The sequence below is a fragment of the Pholcus phalangioides genome, unplaced genomic scaffold, assembly GCF_987345545.1.
Source record: "Pholcus phalangioides strain wild (caught in Gottingen) unplaced genomic scaffold, Ppha-v1.0 ptg000001l_1, whole genome shotgun sequence".
NCBI lineage: Eukaryota > Metazoa > Arthropoda > Arachnida > Araneae > Pholcidae > Pholcus > Pholcus phalangioides.
The window spans coordinates 25,245,951-25,263,671 of record NW_028301594.1 but is presented as its reverse complement, the minus strand read 5'-3'; the positions used below and the strand labels follow the sequence as shown (position 1 = coordinate 25,263,671).

At 36.9% G+C, this 17,721-nt stretch overlaps 1 protein-coding gene across 2 annotated transcripts in view; it reads right to left on the bottom strand.

Annotated features, from left to right (window-relative positions):
• Positions 1 to 3,159: 3,159 nt before the first annotated feature.
• The window catches only part of LOC149090177 (uncharacterized), a 152,503-nt gene continuing 137,941 nt past the window's right edge, over positions 3,160 to 17,721 (bottom strand). The window contains exons 14-23 of one of the 2 annotated variants that reach the window (XM_089232455.1): positions 16,711 to 16,788; positions 16,414 to 16,539; positions 16,152 to 16,299; positions 13,504 to 13,627; positions 13,257 to 13,389; positions 11,185 to 11,304; positions 9,739 to 9,825; positions 8,132 to 8,285; positions 5,661 to 5,828; positions 3,160 to 4,478 (exon numbers count right to left, since the gene is read on the bottom strand). In XM_089232455.1, the coding sequence (XP_089088581.1) occupies positions 4,426 to 4,478; positions 5,661 to 5,828; positions 8,132 to 8,285; positions 9,739 to 9,825; positions 11,185 to 11,304; positions 13,257 to 13,389; positions 13,504 to 13,627; positions 16,152 to 16,299; positions 16,414 to 16,539; positions 16,711 to 16,788 (1,191 nt within the window). In that variant the 3' untranslated portion in view covers positions 3,160 to 4,425. The remainder of the gene's footprint in view (positions 4,479 to 5,660; positions 5,829 to 8,131; positions 8,286 to 9,738; positions 9,826 to 11,184; positions 11,305 to 13,256; positions 13,390 to 13,503; positions 13,628 to 16,151; positions 16,300 to 16,413; positions 16,540 to 16,710; positions 16,789 to 17,721) is intronic. The other variant, XM_089232461.1, reaches the window with a different exon arrangement.

Below are 17,721 nucleotides of genomic sequence, written 5' to 3'. Positions count from 1 at the left end.
ATTAGAACATAAGGTTTTTATGGTCAATTTTGAACATATGACAATGCTGTTTTCAAGCTATATGTTTGAAGATAGCCATAAAAAGCACCTGTCAGCGACGAGTAACCGAGAGTTTAATAATATTGTTATCTATGCAAGCTTAGACGGAACCAAAGAGAAATGACGATCCCAAAAATGAATATCCCAGGGCCAGAAGTAGGGGGGGGGGGGCAACTGCACCGGGTGGCAAAATTTCGGGGGCCGCAGTTTTTAGGTTGGAGGAAAGAACGCCGTTATGAAATTATCGAGTTTTAAAGTTGCACTGTTACCTTAGTTGGTAAAAAATCCTAGTTACAGCCCTGCTTAACCAGACTGACGACTTATCGAGATTTTACAGTACACTCGAATCCCGTTATAACGAACGCCAAGAGACCGGAGGAATCACTTCGTTATAACGAAATTTCGTTATAAAGGAGTTCCGGGTTACCTAGCATTGTTCCTATGTAAACTTATTTGGGGGGATAAGAAAAGTGTTCGTTAAAACGAGATTTTCGCTATAACGGTATTCGTTAAAATGGGATTCGACTGTATATGCTGAACTGTGTACATTACGATGGACGGTCACAGCAATCAACTAAACTAATTAGCTGATTTGTTTGAGTTCCCGTGGAGGCAGAGGGGAATTTTTCTTTCTAAAATCAGCTTCTCTCTAAAACCCGTTTTTGTATGTGTATCTTGTATTAACAAATGGATCTTTCTCTACAAGCGATTAATGATATTTAAGAAGATGGATGCGGTTTTTGTGTACAGAATTCGATGAAAATGAACATGGTTTTGTTCACAAATTAATCATCGTTCTGATGCTGCACACCAGTTTCAAATGGACCTATTTTGATTCAAGAATAATAACATAATTTTGGTTTCATTTGATACGCAGCAAAAGGAGTCGTAGTGCGAAGGTTTTTGCTTCCCTCTTGTGTATGATGATTAACAGAGCATATATGACAAATAATTGAAGTATTAAAAAAAAGAGGTTATACTATTTCAGTTAAGGTTACTATTTTTAGTGTCATAAATATTATGATCTCGCATTTGCTACTCCAAACTATACAGCTGTCAGTAATAACTGCTGGACGGGGGTGGGCAAACGTTGGTTTAAGAATCAAAGAAAAAGAGCAGCATTATTAGTATCATTCATTATATTATTTAGTTTTGATGCTGAGCTTTAGTTTTAAACGAACAATCAATTATAATACGTTGTTGTATTTGTATAATACAAGATTTATGACATAGTTTTGTTTCCATTCGACAGATGGCAGCAGTGGTCCCATCTTTATATATTCCCGTCAGTCTATACTCTGTTCGTTCTAACTTGGGTCCTGATGTAAATAAAAGCACGTGTGCGATGCCCAAAATGATTGGTTGAAGAACATTTCACCTTTTCTTACTGTGCAATACCTCCAAAAATATAGTCCTTTGCCGTTTGCCCCTCATACCATAAAATACCTCATAATTTAATTTTTTTTTTACATATTTATTCCATATTATTTCAAAGTTATCTGGAAGACGGGAAAAATATATTTTTTCAAGATCGGTCAAAGCGTTTTTGATGCTATGTGTTCAGGGTGGGTGTTGACAGGATACGCCTTTCTCACTCAAACATTACCGTCCCCTTTTTAAACGGAAGTTTCATTTTATTATTATTATTCCTATTCGCAAACAGATATTATATACAGTTGTATACGCTTCTTCAAGAGGTCTTGCAAGAAAAAGAGCTTTCTTCATCGTTTGATGACATAAATGAAATATGCGTGTGTATCTTGTTTGGCAGAGCCATTTGAAAATGCATTTCTTTGCAGCTGCTCTGGACTCCTATAAACAAAGTTTCTGTCAACAAGATTTTTTCTCTCACCTACACGCTTTGACGCACACTGAACGGGGGAGGGGGGTCACTTATCGTTCGTGGTGAATATACGCATTTCAAAAGAATTCGCACTTCTGCTTGAGCAGCTTGTTGGGAGGAAGTAATATTGGTTTCGTCGAAGGCGGCGAGCCGGAGAAGTCTGAGGATTATCACGTAGACGTGAAGGTAACGTTTTGAAAATCTGGTTCGAAAGAGTAATGCTCATTTTTGATTCAGTTAGCCTCATTATGACAGACACTATAGATCCGGTGAGAAAGCCTGGCCTGGGGGCCCATACCCATTAAAGATCCCAGTCCAGGGCCTCCTGCTGCTGGATGTTGGGGTCATGGCTCGCAACCTACACACGCATAAAAAACCGAAATTGTCTTGACAAAAAACAGGATATCAACAACAGGTTGAAGTAAATGTGGATGACTCTCTCATCAAATTGGAACTTCTACAGCCCGTGGATTATTATGAAATATTTAATTATACAGACCCGCAAGAAAAATAAAAAGCGGCAAGACAACGGTAAGTTGTTCATAATTTGTTGCACGTTACAATTGGTAGCATATCCGGCCCAGGAAAATCATACCGCGTAAATTATCTCAGAAATAAAATTGTAAAATTCTGAGGGAAAAAAAGTAATAAGAAAAAAATGAGGATTTTTTTTTTTCTCACTATCTGCCGTAAAATAATAAACAACTCGCACAAACTTTTGTAACGACCATGGTCCCACATCCTGCCGCAAGACCCCCCCTCCCCCAGGTTGTGATCTTTGGCGGGCCCTCAGACCAACCTTTCAACAGCCCTTCCATATAGTAAACTTTTAGCGTAAAAAAATAAAAAAAATGACAAGAATTGTCGCAGGCAATGTCCAGGCTGGAGCCCTGTCATCCCAACTCTTGAGGAGTGTGCCATGATAACGACAGAATACCTTATCGAATTTTTTTTTTTGGCAGATATATACCTCTTTCTATTTTAATTAGTGTTATCAACAGTTTTTATTTCAACATTATTTGGAGAACCGTGAAAAAAAAATTTCCAGGAAAATTCTTCATATCGAATTTACAATCTCGCGTTTGAGGAAAAAACGCACGTGTTCGGAACACGTAATGAAGGGGCGGGAAAAATTACAACCAATAGAGATAAAGAATGCGGAGTGATATCAAAAATTGGTACAGCGGTTTATTTACATCAGGACCCAAGTTAGAGCGAACAGAGTATACACACCAGTTCTAAATTACAAACAGAAAAACATACCAAAAACAAAAGTGTAAATTCGCAAATCCAAAAAAAGTTTATTCAAACTGAGAAATAATGATATGCTTTCACACATGGTGTGTGTGGGCTGATTCTACATACAATAATTAATCAAAGAATTATTCTAAAAAAAACAAAAAAACATTGCACATATCCTCTGTCAAGACGCATTTTAGTGTTATTTTCTATTATTATTAACTTCTTTATTTTACAGACATACTAACAAGTAGATTTGCATTTATATATATAATATTGCTGTAAATATATAGATATATTATTTATAATATTGATTCTAAAAAAAAAGACAGTAAACAACTCAAAAAGGAAATTGACAAGAAAAATACATGAGTTTCGAAACAAAAGCGTATATATATAATTATTTATTTAATGATGTAACTTTTCTACGACAGGAATTCCCAACCTGTGGTAAGCGTACCCCCAGGAGTACGCAAAAACAATCAACAATAGCGGATTAATTTAAGCTAAGACGAACAAAAGTGCACAACATTACTTATGGACACAATGTACAGTGCTGTCAGCTTAAAATTGCATCACACTATATACAATGTTTTTCCCGACTATTAAAAGATTGAACGCACTGTACAAAGGGGGGGGGGGTACGCACGCATTTCTAGATTTACGAACATAATCTTGCAAGTTTCTAGCGATACTCAAGCCTCAAACAATGTCAAGGGATACGCAATCGTTCTACGCATTTTCAGGGGGCAACTTGAAGCATAAAAGGTTGGGAATAACTATTCTAGGGTCATAAATATTATGATGTCACATTTGCTACTCCGAACTATTATTAGTAATAATTGCTGGAGGGGGGCGAGTGGCGTTTGTTTACAAATCGAAGCTAACAAGCCTTCAATAATTCAGACATACGAGCCGTATCGGTGGTCCATTTGCGTACCGGTTTCGGTTTTGGAGGTGTCATTTGTTCACTTTTCTTACATGGTATCGGTCTAATTAGTGCTTGAAACGGCGATTGGAGGAATCTGAAGTGATTTGGGGAATAAAATTGCAGAGGTATTTAAGGCTAAAGGCTAAGTATTAAGGCTATCCAAGGCTAATTGATGTTTCAGGATAATTTTCCACTCTACATAAGAAAATTAGTTCTCGTCAAGTATATGATATTGGATACAGTAGATCTACGCGAAATTACAAACTGAATAGTCCAAGTTCACATTGAGCCGCGTCGCATGTACAGTATAGAAACAAAGCGCGAGTTGAAAATAGAGTGTTTTCTATTTCTTTCATTTCAGGCAGTTATTTGACTACATGTGAGTTCTTCCTTCCAGCCCAGGGCAACTCGGGGAACGAAGAAGCTCTGAAAAATAAATAAATGAATAAGTAACACGATATAATAATAATAATAACGCAATACATTTCTAGTTTCTTATTTTTCGTTTACTGCCGTTACCTAACGTTTTACGAAGAAGTGGAGTTACGTCTCAGAATACTTTGTTGGGAACCCCCATCAGATCAGCTGTGTGGCTTACGGAAACTTGGTTCTTTGCGTTTTGCCCCTAGTACGTTTCGCCTGTGGTACATTTCGCCCTCCGTGACATTTCACCCCTGACTTGACTCATACATACGACCATTCGATCATTTCGCCCAGTGCATTTCTTCCCTGACTATTCAGCTATAACATTTCACCCAGGATTTTTCTGACTCATTCATACGCCCACTCATTCGATTGCTCACTCAGTCGATAACTTGACCACTCAATCACATACTCGCTCGATCATTCATACTGTCACTTACCCACCCACTTGGTCACTGAATCGCTCACCCACTCGGTACCTGTTTCACTCATACGATCACTCACCCATTCACTTGGTCACTCACGAGGTCACTTACACACTAACTTTATTGCTCACCCACTCATGTTATCACCCTCCTCCCACTCATTTTGTCATTCACACGATTACTCACTCATTTAGTCACTCATACATTAATTTATTCAATTGCTCAATCAATCGGTCGGGCGAAAGGTCCGAGGGCTAAATGTCAGGAATAACGTAGGGGGCTCAAGTAATTTCTTAGGCATAACGCTTCAAGTACTTTCAGAAACGTTCTGCCTCCAGCCAGTGTCGAGGGTTTTCGCCCCTCCCCCTTGACGACACTCAGAGACATTGGCTATGATAACTTTAAAATTTCGCATTCTGCAAAGAAACTTCATCCCTTCAATATTTTGCTTTCAAATTCTATTTCTTGTCATCATCAATTTGCTTTCAGTTTTTTTGCTTTTTCATATTTTGCCACATTTTAAATTTAAAATTTTTTTTTTGTTACAACTTCCTAAAACAACGTAAATCGCAATACATACATTATATGTATTTCATAACCGATAAATACGTACGAATCTAGCCAAATGAATGAAATGAATTTTTCTAGTAGGTAATTAGTTTCCGGAACACGTGGTGAAAAATATGGTATGGCGTAAGGAAAGAAGGTTCATAATGAAATACCGTAGCAAAATAGAGAAAAAAAAGAAGTACTAACTAACCTTTTGTACGCATGAAGGTGTGCAACCTCCAAGGGGAAGCTGTTTCTAACCGATGACTCGGGAGGTTGAGGCTGGGACTTCGGTGCAAGAATCCCCTCGACGTTGCGGCGTTGACTGTTCTTCGGCAATACGCTCGTTGTTCGCTCGATTTGATTCCTTCGTCACTTGCTGCGTACAAACGAACCACCCATTAAACACATCTCATACTACGGTACACATTCCATTACCATGTGTGTTTTTACATATATTTCACGAACATAATTGAGATTCCAGATTTGAAAAAAAGTGTGTTTCGGCTTGGCTTCGGAAATATCTGGAGATGATAGCAAGTTATTTGATGAGGGGGAGAGAGTAAATGGTCTTTGAACTTTTTATTTACGTATTTGAGAAGGTATTGCGACCATTATTTACTCACTTTGTCTCGGTACATTGCGTTTGGATGCAGCTGTTTGGGCACGGGATATTTGGACCCGTGCCGTTTGCACATCGGCTGATTGATTGGACGCCGTCGTCGTTTCGCTGCAGCAGTTCTCAATACCATTACTTTGAGTAATCGAGAAATGATCGAGTACTTACTGTGCTCATGCTGTAACTTCATTCGATTATGCCAGTTTACTACTAAACCACACATGCACCTCGTCCATATTCCTCTGCGAAACTTCTAATGACTTGGTACATGTTGGAATATGCGTGTACGTGTTGTGAACCTAACCATGAAGTTTATTAATGAGTAATGCTTGGTGCGTGTAGTGCTGCCACCTGTCATCAATTTTTCTAACTATGAGTGAAGTGTAATGATTGAATAATTGTACTGTTTTGTAGGCCTGTTACTCTGTATGGAGAGACTTTTTAAGGGGGAGATAAGCTTGCATTCTCACCTCGAAGTTGGAAACCACAAAAAGCCAACTTCAGCCGACCACCACTGTGACGATGGTGGGGCGTGAACCCGGGTCCTTGCCATGCGAGTCCGTCACTATGATCACTCGACCACCACAGCGGCAATTTGATTATGCTATAGCTTGTATTGTGATTGTTCTATAACTTAATATTATTAATATGATGAAATACATATTTTTTAATTTTACGTTTTTTACACATTTTATGTTCTTAAATTTTTCATTGATGTGTTTTAACTTTTTCTTTCAAAATGTGTTACTAAGTGTGCTATTATTAATGTTTTTTAAGATTAATGATTAATTATGATTATAAAAATTAGATAAAATGTGAAAATGAAGAATAATAAAGATTAAATAAATAAGACGTTATGGAGGAAAAACGAATGATCCGGCTGATTGGCCAGTCACGGGACAGCGTCCAAACGGCAAGGCATGATGAGTCTAAATGTCTAGCGTCGAAATGGTCGTGTCTAAACGTCCTGTTCTGCTTTGTCTGGTTAGGATAGGATGTCAAGAGGATTTGCATTCATTCTTGTAATAAAATATACAGGATGTATTAAAAATAATGCGAGTGATAAAGCATATCCAAACAAGAATTTTTAGTCCAAGAAGAACTAGCTTCATGCCTTCTCCCCTCCAAAGGGGTAGGGCTGACATTGCTCCAGCCGCGAAATACAGGACAAATCTCATTATTGTGTTGTGTTTACACTATAGATGAGATATAAAGGGCCCTCATCAACCTATGATCTGCTCTAAGATATTACTAGACTTTATTTTCAGCCAAGAGCTATTTGTAAGCAATAAGTAGCAATTTCGCCACAATTGGCATCATTATTGGTAAGAACAGGTGATGTACCGTGTTTATTATCCTATTATCCCGCGTATTCTTATTGAGGAATTATAACCACTCTAATCACAGTGAAAAATAACTTCATTATTTGTATTTGTATTGCATCTGATTATCATTATATTTTTCGTGCTCAAAATGTTCTTAGAAAATGTTCTTAGAAATCAACCACTGTTATCACGACAAAATTTCGCGTAATCTTCGATGTCGTTAAAACTGAGTTTCACTATATTCAAGGAGAGGTTTGTTGTGAGGATAAGTTTTCTTTTCAAAGAAATCATAGAGTGTTGCTTGGGCATTAAGTCCCTAGTGCCTGTACATTAGATTTTTGTTTTTCTATGCTTTTACATCTTTACCAGTTCAGCGAAACAAATTGATTTATTTCACAAAAAAAAAAAAAATCTAGCTACGTTAGTACATATGCCATACAGTCCAGTGGTTCTCAACCTTTGGAAAATCGCTGCCCGGTAAAAATCTTTTGTGGAAGTGAAAAGCCCGGTCACACACATAACTAAGGAAAAATGAAACTGCGAATTCTTCACGGCCCGGTGTGACTGGTGTTAGGGCCCGGTACTGGACCGCGGCCTGGTGGTTGAGAAACACTGATATAGTCGGTCGCAGTTAGTGTGTTTCACGAATCAGGTATGGATTCACGGGGGCTATACAGCTTCTCCGCAATACACATTCACTCACAAGAAATTAATTACTGTTGCGAGTAAAAAACATACCAGCAACTGAAGAAGAAGAAGAGGAAGAAGCAGAAGATGTAACCAGAGCTTCTAGCCTGCTTCTAAGACTGTTAACTTCGTCTTCTCGTAGCCTGCGCTCAGTTTTAAGGCTTTGGTTTAGCTGCTCACATTGGACATCAAGCACGCTGACATGCTGCATCGTGACATAACAAGCAACACAACAAGCATCAATAACGGCACAAGAAGGAAGGTGTTCGATTAGAGAAGAAAAACAAGCACATACACGATATCATACATGTGTTAATTAATCATTTTCATCATGCGTTTCAACATACAGAATCTATTTGAAGTCATGCAACAGTTACACACATAGTACATGCTACCATAAACTACAACTATTGACTTGTAAGCATACATGCTCTTGGAGCAAAAGTCATACTCCTCATGGTAAATTTGACACATCTAATTTATGGAGTGTTTCAGAAAAGGACTCCCTAATTTCAAATGACAAAAAAATTCTGTCAGAAAGATGAAACAAGTGGTAATTTCATTGGGTAGGCCTGCAATTTTAAATACACCGGTTTGGATAATTAATTACAATTTTTACTTATGGATAGCACCACAGTCATTTTATTTCACGACTTCTTCTTGTGGAGCAACTTTAAGGTCATTGTTTACAGCAAGACCTAAATTTGAACAGCTCATTTGTGAGGCCATAAGAACCCACTGCAACAGAGACTTTTTTCTAATACGAATGTATATAAGGAGCAGGTATGATTAAGTAGTACTACAGGCAATGCAGGAAAGTGGCCTCAAACTCCACTCTTCAAGGTGAAGGACAATATCACCCAATGTTTAAAAGTCATTGCACCCCGAGAGACTGACACCATCTAATCATTAAGATTCGAACTAATTTCATAAACCAGCCTAGAAATCCCAGGCCTGCCTGTTTAAACAAACTGCTTGTTTCATATTTATATCTATCACTGTTTCCAAGTTATGTCATTTCAATGTTAGGATGTATTTTCTGAAACACCTTGTAAGTGTGGAGTTATGTGTGGTGTGCATGAAATGCTACGGCTACTAAACCACACATGCACCTTCCACATTCCTCTGCAGAATTTCCAATGAATTGGTGTATGTTGGAATGTGAATGCACATGCTGTGAACTTAACGTGCAGTGTAATGCATGCTATGTATATTGCTGCCATCTGCCATAAATTTTTCTAAATATGCGTGAAGTGTAATGATTGAATAGTTGCACCGTTGTAGACCTGTTGCTCGCCGTGGTGAGACTTTTTAACGGGGAGATCGGCTCGCATTTTAAGTCCTTTAAAAAGTCTAGACCAATTGTTGCCCTTTAAAAAATCTCGCCACAGAGAGCAACAGGCGAACAGTGGTACAATTATTACATGAATGCAGTGCTGCCATTCATCTTTCGAATCGTGAGCGAGAAATGGCAAATGGGTGTATAATGCTTGTAATATTTTTGTGAGTGTTGCGAGTCGGGTCTGCGAGGAATTATTCAGAAATGGCTTGTCATTTGAATTCAATTCAAGTAAATTTAACAGGTTAGTGTAAGCTATAAAGAATCGCAAGCAAAACAAGGAATTATAGCTCATTAAGCACACAAACTGAGAAATTACCATTTGAGCGAGATGCAGCTCTTGTTTAAGTTGTGCATTCAGCTCCTGTTGTTCAGCCAGCTCACTGTCTTTCAGCTCTAACAATAGCTGAAAAAAGACAATTCACAAAATAAAGACATTATGTATTACATTTATCACAATGAAATTTGGGGATTTTTTCATTCACAGACATAATAATATGAATATTATAGGGTTCCCAGCAAAATCTGCTTGATCATTTCCTTGATTTTCCCTGTTTCTCTGACTAGAACTCAAAACTTTCATTGAACAAAACTCTTGAAGACAGAAATACAGTTAAAGCTTGACCTTCCAAATGTTTTTCAGAGTTTCAGTTTTTTCTCTTCATGGAATTTCCCCCCTCCCGCCTTTAACCAAATACTTGTGTATTTTTCTATAGCTTTTATCAAAAATAATTTTAAATTTTCAAATACTTTCCCGGACTTGCTGGGAATTCTGTATCTCGTCCACTACTTGAACACTCCGAAAAAAATTCGTAGAGAAAGATACAAGTGAAAGATCACCGTATGCAGTGGTTCTCAAACTTTCGTCATCCGCGGCTCCCTTATCCAATTCATGGCTCATCTGCGAATACCCAGTTATAGTTTGGTAGATACTTTCACTTATAAAAGAACCACTTCAAGTGCAGCCTAAATAGTGTAAATAGGCATACAAATCAATATCTCCAGCTTGCCGTGACGCCCCTGACATAGGTTCGACGCGCCTAGGAGCCGTGACGCACACTCTGAGAAAATCTGAAACTCTTCTGAGTAAACTCTGTACACCAAATCCTTATATTTTGATGAATTTTTAAACTATTAACGAATTTATGGAGCACCCTTTATGGCATCGACAAAGCAGCAAGTTTGAATGCAAATACGCTTTTGATTGCCTTCACAGGACTACCTGACTAGTATTACTAATTTCTAAGGTGTATTCTTACGACATTAAGATATCCTCGGATTTGTATACACGGAAGTTATCCGCATACACCGTTAACTTTTAACCATACGTTAATGGTTTAACTCATGTAAGTTAAACCGTCAACTTATATACGTTCCGATACAATGTACTGTGTACAAGCATTTTTCATGCCATTAAGGTTTTAATGCTATTCACGTCAAATCAAAAAAATATATAGAAGCTGCCTTTTTCCATCGTGTTTTTCTCGAGAAATCTGAAATTTAAAAAAAAAAAAAAAAAAAAAAGCAACACAAAACAAAGACAAAAAAAATATTTTTCGTGACGCTAGAGACGAAATTCCGAAAGAAAATTCCCAGAAATCCACAAAAACCGTCTGGAATTTGATATGTTTTGGTAAAAAATAAAACCTCTTTTACCCCTTTTTTTATACTTTTGTTTACTTTTTCTATTGAATCAGAAATACCGGTATACAAGTATTTAGACATGAAAAAAGAGAGAGGGAGATTGGGAAGAGACACTCGATACCTTTGCACTCTCCAATGAGTCAGGGTCACTGGTTTCATCCTCGAGAAGTTCTTTCTTTTGGGCGATATCAAGACCTAGATGAACCTTGAGCTGCTTATTTCTAGCAGTAAGGTCAAACAACTGCAAAAAAAGAAGAAACGAGAAGAAATTTTAAAACATCAACCTATCTAGCTCCGACATCTTGATAGATATGATCACTAATGCGTAAAACGATTAGAAAATTGAGGGCAAAACATTTGAACATTCTAAATATTTCTCTCTCTCTTTACAGAAAACATATCCATTTTTACTGTAACGAAATCCTTTAAGAGTTTTCCGCATTCCTCAGAGAAGAAGATGAGGAGACCCCCCCCCCCCCCGCAAAGCGTAATATTGTAATAAAATATATACAGAGTGCTACTCTACGGAGAGAACTACTTTACTGTACAGCTGTGTGCAAGTTAGATAACTGTATAGCAAAATAACTATGCTAAATTCATATGAAAAAAAAAATAGGACCTCCCCCAGTGATGAATTTCGGAAGTATCCATCGCGTAGCCTAAATGCATCAACCTAAATTTAGGAATAATTCAGAAAGTAAAATAAATTAATTAAAGGTATAATACACTGCTCACACACAAGACTATGGTTATCATTCACTTAAGAGCATCTCTATTACTCTCATTTAAAATTTTCTATCATGAGGTAATTCATGACGACAGAAGATAAGCTGTTCCATGCATTTACGACTCTGTTGGGGATAAAAACCTCCCTGCGACAAACAATCTATAGTTGTCCCTAACCAACAAAAACCGGTGTCCCCCTCCCCCCGAGTCGAAGCATTTGAATACCGGTGTAACAATATTTCATGATCCATCACATATCGATCCCATTGATTATATTAAACACTTCAACCATATCTCCACGACGCCTACGTTTTTCCAAAAAAAAAACAAAACATATTCAATGAATCAAGTCTCTTTTCATAGCAACAAGGCCTGCATACCCACTAGTGTCTCTTCTCTGCACTTCTTCAACCAAGTCTGTATCTTCCTGAAGATATGGGGTCTCCAAAACCACACGTCATTCTTATCTAAGCCGGGACGAACTAAACCCCGGAAAAGCGGAGGGATGACCGTTGGAGAACGTGAAAAGACCTTTTTAAGAATCAAACCAAGTATTTATTTGCGTTTCGACCAATCTTCTGATAACTTTAGCTGCTCGTCGATGAAAATGCTCAAATCGATGAGCCTAGTTTTGTATTCAGAATAATTTTACCATTCAATTCCTACATGAAACCATTCAACCCGTGAAAAAACAAACAAACATGCAGATTCATTAGATCGAACAGGCCACTATTTATTATATTCATGTCCACTATACGTCGTTTTGGTAGAAATTAAATGCACTCTACACACCTTTGTAATTGCAAGTTTTGCTCTCAGTTCTTTTTTTGAATTTTTCAATGGCTAATTTCTGAAATTCGCTACAAGTGGCATAGTAGTTAATTGAGTGTGGGTTGGGCCGTTATCATAGTTCCACAGCTGTAGATCCTGCCGTTTTCAAGTTACTTAACCCATTTTTGACCACTCTTCAAATTCTTGACCGAATTGCTCAATTTTTATATGTGATGATTGGTTACTTAAATTACCTATTTAAGAAGTTTCAAAAAATTAATTTACTTTGTTTTTCATTTTAATTGATGTAGTTTTATAATTAATTAACTTTTCAATTTATATAAATTAGTTAATTTAATAAAAAATAATTAGTCATTATGATTCTGGGAAATGTTATACACCTTGTATTTAAAAAAAATATCTGTTCATGGTCATGACAAAGAAATTTCAGATTGAAAATTAGGATAAAATTTTCTGAAAATTTTATAAACACAATCAAATTTCTTTGGAAACAAATTTTAAAAATACTATAACAAATTTTAAACTGTCTAATTCCCAAAAATATTCATTTCATACAAAGTTTGCATGAAAATTACTTGGAAAAAATATTTTAAACAAAGCGTTGCGCAAATGGAACGTCAGTCAAAAATGGGTTAAGGCAAACTTCATATAGCACCTTTAGTAATAGAAATTCACCTGATGATTGGCTTCCTGCAACTGATGCTGTAGAACTTCCGCTCTTTCTTCGAGTGACGCGATCTCGAGACATTTGACCGAATATTTTTCAGAAACGGACATAATCTCTCGTTTGATCTCTTCTATCTCACTCCTATAAAATACAAAAAGACACATTCGATCAAAATTTATACGATTTTTATTATTCGTTATTTTCCGTATCATGTACATCACAATATCCAATAATCAAGAATAGGTCAGGACATACTCGTGTTGTTGATGGAAGGTTTCTGATTCAAGTCCGGCTTGCATTTTCTTCAGGAATTCTTCTTTGAAATGAGCAATCTCTCGCTGAAGCTCTTCAGCATGAGCTCTCCTCATGACTTCCAGAGCTATTTTATTGATTAAAAAAAGTTGCTTTTAAGGATACTCTGATTTTTCAATAACACTAGTATTCCTATGCGAATATATCTATGCGCAAAATGCATAGAAATGAATACTTATATTAATACACATTAAATGACACCAAAATTAAAGTATTGAAAAACAAAGCATACCCTGTATTTAAAGAAATAGAAGAGTGTATCTCCAAATATGCAGCATACAACAGAAAAATTGGCATTATAATAAATGAATTAAGTACCAATTAAAAAATATTGTATACATAATGACACAAATAAATTCGTATTGCTCTTCAGTCATTGCGACTGTATGGAGTTTTTTCTAGATCAGGGTAGAACAATTTATGATGCGTCATGAAACCAAGAGCGGGACGCGGAGTTTGTCGTAACACGTTTCGAATGAAAAATATTTGATCGAAAAATTTTCTTGTTATTCGCTTACAACGAGACATCTGTTATAACTATTATTTTCCTCGTGATTTTGAGTTGTCGTTTTAATGGACTTCTGCTGTCTGCATAGATTTATTTATAACCTGAATATATATTACCATCAAATAGCATCGTATAACAAAAATTTTTCGACTCTACAAATGGGAATGGGTGTAGGTTAATTTCCCTCACGATGAATGTTTGGGTGAAAAAATACGTCGATAACCGTTATCCTCAACGTCAAAAAGACAGGCGGTTTGCCCTCACTGCCCTAATTACGTTAACATAGAATGTAAACCCTTCATCTTATTATTGTTAGATAGACTATCCTTACTGAGATAGCGAGGGAAATGTCGTTGCCGTTCATCCCTATTTTTCCTATTGTAATATGCGATAGTAGGTTGAATTACAAGTGACTCGAACAAGTTTCATACACACACATCCTAGATATTTTCTAAATTATTTCTCGGAGTTCTACTTATACCATAGTAAATACTGCGTTTTCATTAATCTTCATTTCTGTGGATATGTAATTCCAGTAAGCATAAGGGGGGGGGGCAAATTAGTGCCCTATTTTAATTACAAATATAGGAAAATAGGAAGAAAAATAAAAAAGAAAGACAAGAAGGGCCTCAATTTTCGCAAGTGCAGAAATGGACTGTGCGAATTTGTCCTCAAATTCCCCATGTGCGGAACTGTCTATACACCCAGAGATCCAGTCGGACGAAGAAAGGATAGGATCTGGAACTTACGCAGATCAGTAATGACATGAGTTAGGTCCCCCTCCTTTGGGTTCCACGATAGGGATACCGATTGTTCTTTTGGTAATTTTGCATTTACTTTTAATCTCGAATGAATGTATATTGTAACAACGATTGTATGTATAACCAATTATACAACGTTGTACAATGCATAATAATTAACGAATGTATAACCCTAGGAAAGGGGGCCTCCTATCTTCCTCTCCTTGTCTTTCAGAATTTTCTCCGGCACTAACGCGCTCTCCTGCGTGCCTGATCGTGCTCGATCTGTTCTGCTCTGTTGAGCGAACATGCTGAAAATTCAAACCCCTCCATATTGATGGATTCGATTGAGCCTCGTGGCGATACAATATATCCAATCGAATTTTTTCCCCGGATAGGGTAGCCAGATGTCCCGGAAAACCGGGACAGTCCCAGTTTTTTGTTAAAAAGTGCACTGTCCCAAAAAGTGCTTTCTGGACGTCTGTTTGTTCCGGTTTTAAATTTACGTGATCAAAGATGAAATTAATTATTTTCCAATATTTATAGTTGGCAGAACTAACTTTTTTAAAAAAATTACAAACCACCCCGCTTTTTTTTAGTTTCAAATCTAGTGGACTGTCATCAACACAGCCGCAAGTTTTGACGGAAAATTCATGTTATGCATCGTAATGGTACAAAGTGGCCAACTTGGTACTCAAACACAGGACCGCTCCTATGAGAAGCGAGACCCAGTGCGAAAATAATCTTGGATTCCTTCTTAGAAAGAATTATTTCCAATACATATATATATATTATATCATTCAAAAAATATTCTGAACATTTTCATGGTTTCAGAACAGCAATTCAATTCATATTTTCTATTAGGCTTTGATTAAATTCGAACACTATTCACAATATAGTGTCCTTTTATTCGTCTCAACAACAAAACTTTATGCCCATATAAAGTAATTGCACAATATTTCTATTGCATTGCAGGTTTGCAATTCGACACTGAACTGAATAAATGCCGCGTACAAGACCAAAACCTCCTATAGATTAGATATTATTTACAGTGGGTGTTGTATCAAGTCCTCCTAGGTAGACTAGTATCTAGGAGGCTTTGGTTGCATGCGTGTGACAAGAAGCAGGCTTCATCACCAATACGCAATTTTACCTATATATTTTGCGGTGAAAAATTCATTATTTTATTTTCTCTCTGGGAAATATTTCTCAACATTTCCGGTTTTTATCGAGCATAATGTCACGGTTTTCATCGAGATTTGTCCCACTTTCGCAGTTACATGATCTGGCCACCCCAATCCCCGGATCAATACGGAGTGAATAGAAAGAAAACGGAGAAACACCTGTCAGTGTAGCTTGTGTTTCTTCTTGCAGAGCTTTTTCTTTCTCCGCTTCCAATACGGAAAGCTCTTGCTTATGACGTCTTTCCAATTCTACGGTTATTCTCCTGTAGGAGTTCTCCATCGCTGTCAGACCTTTCTCACACAGACCCTGAGAATACAATGGGAAAAAAATAAATCACGATTCAGAGTCGATACATTTCTTGATCATTGAATGAAAACAATCCTGAATCAATCAGGAGATGAAGTAAAAAGCATCTATCACCTTCAACTGCTGGATTTCACCCTGGTATCTTCTACGGATGGATTCTTCATTGATTGGGTCCTGGATCAGTGACGTTTTCTTCTCGTACAATTCTCGCAGGCTTTGAATCTGTTCATTGTATTCAACCTGTTCAGACGAAAACAAATCCAACTCATTGTTCATTTCTGAGGATGTTTAATAACCTTAAAAAGCATCTGGTGTGCGTCTCTTTAGTTTAGAATGCTATAGAAAGAAGAAATGGCTTTTCCTCTTAAAAATTTTTTTTATAACATGCGGTCATGCTCTGACAGTAATTACCTCAATATGGCCGAGTTTTCTCTGAGCTGCCTGTAGCTGGTCTTCCAATTTCTGAACTTCACGAAGATGAATCTCATCCTGTAAAGTGGGAGTAAAATGAAAGGAAATAAAGTTTCAGATATTTCTAGTAAATAAGTTATGAACTACTCTGGATAAGGAAAAATTTTCGAATTAGTACTCTCTTGGTGTGAGTGTGAAGCAAATCTTTGTGACTGTTACACGGCATGCATCTTTTACTATCGTTAGTTTCATAAAATGTTGGTTCCAAGCATTCCAGCTAGGATATCCCAGTCTACACACCTATAAAAAAAAGAGATTCTGAAACAGGGTTCCCAGCAAAATCTGCTTGAGCATTTCCCTGTCTTCAATTGGCCAAAACTCGAAATCTTTCCAGATTAAAACTCCTGAAGAAATACGGGGTTTTACTGTATGGGACAAAAAAAAATTGTCCCATAAATCCGTAAATAATTTAAAAATTAATAAAAATGGAAGGAATTGGCGTATTTGAATGCGGTTTGTGATAATTCTCGCGAAAACAGTTTTCACAAAAAAAAAAAAAATCTGTTCAAATTTGTGTCGGTAGAGAGCACTGCACGAAAAAAAAAAATCACTGGAAATATACAAATCAGAGTCCTTCAAAATTAAGGGTGTACGATACCAGTTCACTTCTGAATTTTCCTGTTACTGGTGCCCACATAAGATATTCATTTTGATGTGTTGACCATTGGTGGATGAAGAATTATTGGTGAAGTTGGCTTATCTAAGCCATGAATCACTGGCTGAAACTTTACGAACGTGTCGGACACAGAAAAGATTGAAGAGAAGTTCGTCCAATCAGCGCCCTCTATCGACAAAATATAAACCAATTTCTGTCCCAAAATAAAAATATCCCCTGCGTGTGAGTAACTTTTTCGCAAGCCACATTTAAATATATTAATTTCTTTAGTTTATAAATTTTTAAACTATTTACGAATTAATGGGACACCCTATATAATTCAAAATCTCAAGAAA